The sequence below is a fragment of the Cyphomyrmex costatus genome, unplaced genomic scaffold (genome assembly GCF_001594065.2).
Source record: "Cyphomyrmex costatus isolate MS0001 unplaced genomic scaffold, Ccosl1.0 scaffold682, whole genome shotgun sequence".
Lineage (NCBI taxonomy): Eukaryota > Metazoa > Arthropoda > Insecta > Hymenoptera > Formicidae > Cyphomyrmex > Cyphomyrmex costatus.
Genome location: NW_017280247.1, coordinates 26,316 through 31,064, shown reverse-complemented (window position 1 = coordinate 31,064; position 4,749 = coordinate 26,316). Strand labels below are relative to the sequence as shown.

At 37.5% G+C, this 4,749-nt stretch overlaps 2 protein-coding genes across 2 annotated transcripts; both read left to right on the top strand.

Annotated features, from left to right (window-relative positions):
- The first annotated feature begins 212 nt into the window (after positions 1-212).
- LOC108780116 (uncharacterized) lies at positions 213-3,047 on the top strand. Its single transcript, XM_018547709.1, has one exon. It carries the CDS (start codon positions 213-215, stop codon positions 3,045-3,047), a length of 2,835 nt encoding a protein of 944 aa, XP_018403211.1.
- A 343-nt stretch (positions 3,048-3,390) lies between these two features.
- On the top strand, positions 3,391-4,203 carry LOC108780115 (uncharacterized protein K02A2.6-like). Its single transcript, XM_018547708.1, has one exon. It carries the CDS (start codon positions 3,391-3,393, stop codon positions 4,201-4,203), a length of 813 nt encoding a protein of 270 aa, XP_018403210.1.
- The last annotated feature ends 546 nt before the right edge of the window (positions 4,204-4,749 follow it).

Below are 4,749 nucleotides of genomic sequence, written 5' to 3'. Positions count from 1 at the left end.
GGGGCAGAGCGCGCACGCACGCACAACAAGAGGCCACCCGAGTAGCATGTTAGAGCATATTTGATTGCTGAATCCATTAGATAGACGACCTTTCCTATTCCTTAAACGTTCCCAATACATGGTGTCAGAAGTGGGATCCAGTGAACAGAAGTATAACTGTACATAAGGAAAGGTTTAAAAAGAGTAAAGCATCGCCGTAAGGTAACCTCAAAATGGCTTCTACGGTGAACATCCAAGCATCGGGGGAACTCGATTTCAGTAAGCCAGAACAATGGTCGAATTGGATTAAACGTTTCGAGAGATATTTGACGGTGAGCAAGTTAGCAGCAGGTTCAGATAAGGAGAAAATAGACTTATTATGCTATTCGATGGGCGAAAGATCCGAGGAAATACTAACTCAAATTATGCCGGCTATTACGACTTCTACCACATTTGAATTGGTTAAGAATAAGTTCGACTCGTACTTCAGACCAAAGAAGAATGTCATCTTTGAAAGATTCAAGTTTAACTCAAGAAAACAGGAAGCAGAAGAAAGCGTCGATTCATTTGTTACGGCGTTATACTCATTAGCAGAGACGTGTGAGTTTGGAACTATCAAGAATGAGCTAATTCGTGATCGTATAATAATAGGCATTCGAGATACTCGAGTTTCAGAAAAGTTACAATTGATAAACGATTTAACCGTCGATAAAGCGCTTGAAATAGCCCGTCAAGCAGAGACACAGGCGAGAGAGGGGAAGAGATTAAGACAAGAAGTGGAAGAAGAAACAAAGGTGGATCGTGTCTCCCAAAAGAGAAGAAATTTTCCTCGCCATAAATTTAGCAACGACGGAGAAACTTCCCGCCGGACGGAACAGGTATGCGGTAGATGCGGATATCCAAATCACTTGAAAGGTAGGAAATGTCCCGCAGCAAAATCAATATGCCATAAATGTAAGAAAGCAGGCCACTGGGATCGAATGTGCAGATCAAGAGGAGTACGACGTCTGGAAGACGAAGCCGAAGTCGCCTATGCATTCATCGGAGCGGCCACCGACACTACGAGCAAAATAGACTTTAAGTGCCAAGCGCATGCGCGAGAATTTGCGAAACCGTTACATTTTATTATAGACACCGGTGCTGACATTACATGTGTCTCAGAGAAGTGTATCCCGGGCAAAAATAGGGAAAAGTTACTCAGGTCAGATAAGATTATTTCGGGGCCGGACGGAAGAAAATTACCGGTAATAGGTTATCTATATGTAACGCTAGAAAGGGAAAAAGTAACAGCCCAGTCGAAAATTTATGTTATTCGCGGATTAAAGCAGAATTTGTTAGGCAAACCAGAAATAGAAAAATTCGGTTTAATTCAGAAGATTAATAATGTGAAAGGGAACAATATAAATGAGATAGTCTCTAAGTATGTAGAAGTTTTCAAAGGGATCGGTCAGTTTAAGAAAGAGCTTAGTATCGAAGTTAAGGAAAATACAAAACCACATTTTGAAGCAGTTCCTAGAACCGTCCCAATCCCTTTACTCCCAAAACTAAAGAAGGAATTAAATAAACTCTTAAAGCTAGGAATTGGTAGATTTATGTTTACTAGGTTACCATTCGGCATCAATTGCGCTCCTGATTACTTTTCACAAATGTTTTCTGAATTGTTCCGAGATCTGCCGAACGTCGTCGTTCATGTTGACGACATTTTGATTCATTCAAGTAATAGCGTAGAGCACAGTAAAATACTTGAAACAGTTTTAGCTAGATTAAAAAAAGAAGGTATCACCTTAAATAGGAAAAAATGTGTCTTTGGAGTCAAACAAGTAGAGTTTCTAGGACATATGATTTCGAGAGAAGGAATTAGAGAGAAGGAATTGATCCTACCATCAAGAATTTCCGCAATTATGAACCTCCCAGTTCCAAAAAATAAAGAATCTCTGTTGCAAGTCTTAGGTTCATTAAATTACGTAAGCAAGTACTTACCTGACAAATCTCATATTTTAGCTCCTTTGAATTCTTTACTACAAAAGAACACCCCATTTGAGTGGAAGGCACCCCAGCAAGAAGCGTTTATTAGAATAAAGGAGTTACTTACAAAAGCTCCTACACTTGCACATTATGATTATCACAAAAATATTATAATTCAGGCTGACGCATCTAGTTTTGGCATAGGTAGCGCGTTGATACAGGAAGATGAACACAAAGAACGAAAAGTAGTAGCATATGCGTCCAGAATGTTAACTAATTCTGAAAAAAAATACAGCCAAATTGAAAAAGAAGCACTAGCGTTAACATGCGCAGTAGAACATTTCAAAGATTTTGTTACTGGAATCGATATAACTTTAGAGACTGATCATAAACCTCTAGTTCAAATTCTGCTGTCTAAACCTCTAGATGAGTTAACACCTAGATTGCAACGAATTAGAATGCGTTTAATGCGTTATAACTATAAAGTCACATTTGTACCAGGAAAACAATTAGTTTTGGCAGATTGCCTTTCTAGAAACCCGGTAGTAGGCATAGATGAGACGGGGAAAGAATTCACTGAGGAAATCGACCATTATATACGTTTCGTCACTGATCATCTTCCTGTAACTCAAAATTTTTTACAAAAAATTAAGATTAAGCAAGGAAAAGATGCTTCATGCGCAAAATTGAAAGAATATTGTCTAAATAAGTGGCCGTTAAAAGATAGATTACCAGATAAATTACGGACCTATTATCAGTTTAAAGATAAAATTTCATTCTCCAATGGATTTCTTATGTTAGATACAAGACTAATCATATCCCCTCCGTTACAACGGGAATTACTTTTAAGATTACATGAGGGACACTTAGGTTTAAACAAGTGTAGAGAGAGAGCCAGACAGTCAATTTGGTGGTTGGGAATAAGTAAGCAATTAAAATATTTGGTCGAAAACTGTCCTAATTGCGTTGAGCAAAGATCAAACATTAAGATGCCTTTTGTAAAAGAAGCGTTTCCCAACCGCCCTTGGCAAAAAGTAGGAGTAGATTTGTTTAAGCTGGATGCGTGGTATTTAGTTATAGTAGATTATTATTCTAGATATTGAAATTTCTAGATATTGAAATTTCTCAACTGAAGACATTAACAGAACGAGAAGTCATAACAAAATGCAAAGAAATTTTCGCGAGATATGGCATTCCAGAGACAGTAAGAAATAACTGCGGTACTCAATTTGCGTTCATCCAATGGATTTCTTATGTTAGATACAAGACTAATCATACCCCCTCCGTTACAACGGGAATTACTTTTAAGATTACATGAGGGACACTTAGGTTTAAACAAGTGTAAAGAGAGAGCCAGACAGTCAATTTGGTGGTTGGGAATAAGTAAGCAATTAAAATATTTGGTCGAAAACTGTCAACTGCGTTGAGCAAAGATCAAACATTAAGATGCCTTTTGTAAAAGAAGCGTTTCCCAACCGCCCTTGGCAAAAAGTAGGTATAGATTTGTTTAAGCTGGATGCGTGGTATTTAGTTATAGTAAATTATTATTCTAGATATATTGAAATTTCTCAACTGAAAACATTAACAGAACGAGAAGTCATAACAAAATGCAAAGAAATTTTCGCGAGATATGGCATTCCAGAGACAGTAAGAAGTGACTGCGGTACTCAATTTGCGTCCGAATTCCGCCGCTTTGCGAAAGAATACGATTTCGAACACATAACTAGCTCACCCAAATATTCTCAAAGTAATGGTGCGGCCGAAGCTGCGGTAAAGATAGCAAAGAATATCCTTAAAAAATGTAAGGAGGATGTAAATTTAGGACTATTAGCTTATAGGACTACACCACTAGAAAACGGCTACTCGCCCGCAGAGCTCCTATTTTCTAGGAAAATTCGTTCTCGATTACCAATATTACCTGATAAATTAGGATCATTTAAAGAACATTGTAAGGTTTCAAAAAAAGAAACCGAAAGGAAAGATAAACAGGAGCGTGATTATAATAGAAGACATCGTTCAAAGCCATTATCTATTTTAAAAACAAATGATAATGTATGGGTGGTAGATTTACGCGTATACGCAAAAATCACAAGACAAGATAGGAATCCTAATTCTTATATCATTAAGACGGAGAAGGGTAGCGCAGTACGCAGAAACCGATGGCATCTGATACCGGCACCGTATAAACGGAACACAGAATTTGATTACAGTTATGATCCGGACAGGGCCGTATCTGGGTATAAAGTCGCCTGCGTGTAAGCTTGGTACTAGGCGCTCCTCCCCTTCATATTATATAAAATAAAGGAATACAATACAATAATTAATAATAGACTGCATATATTTTAATAAAAAAAAATATTTTAATTTGACTAATATGGAGTCAACGCGATAATCAAATCGCAAATTTGTAAAAAGAGTTGTTAATAAACACATGATATGTAATTACTAATTACATAGGCAATTGGATATTTCGGCCATTGTTTTTAGCCATCCTCAAGGAGGATTATCCACTCTGATTATTCACTGATTCAAAATTATTTAATAAAATCCACTAATCTGAGCTTTAATATGGAGTTTTTTAAATAAGAAGCACGAACACTAGTAATACTAGTCTAATGTATTGTGTTAATGTATATTAATTATAAAGCGCCTTGGCAACTTGTGATTTTGGCGCCCTCATAAAAAAGCGCCTGCATGTGATACACGCATTGCCCGCCCGGTAGCTACGGCCCTGGATCCGGAACTAGTAGATAACAGCGATGTCCCGGTGACTTTAGACGAGAATAATGAGCAAGCGTTGAATGA

Bases quoted from the DNA above. Each gene is read 5' to 3' on its own strand.
- LOC108780116 (XM_018547709.1), top strand. From the start codon at position 213: ATGGCTTCTACGGTGAACATCCAAGCATCGGGGGAACTCGATTTCAGT.
- LOC108780115 (XM_018547708.1), top strand. From the start codon at position 3,391: ATGCCTTTTGTAAAAGAAGCGTTTCCCAACCGCCCTTGGCAAAAAGTA.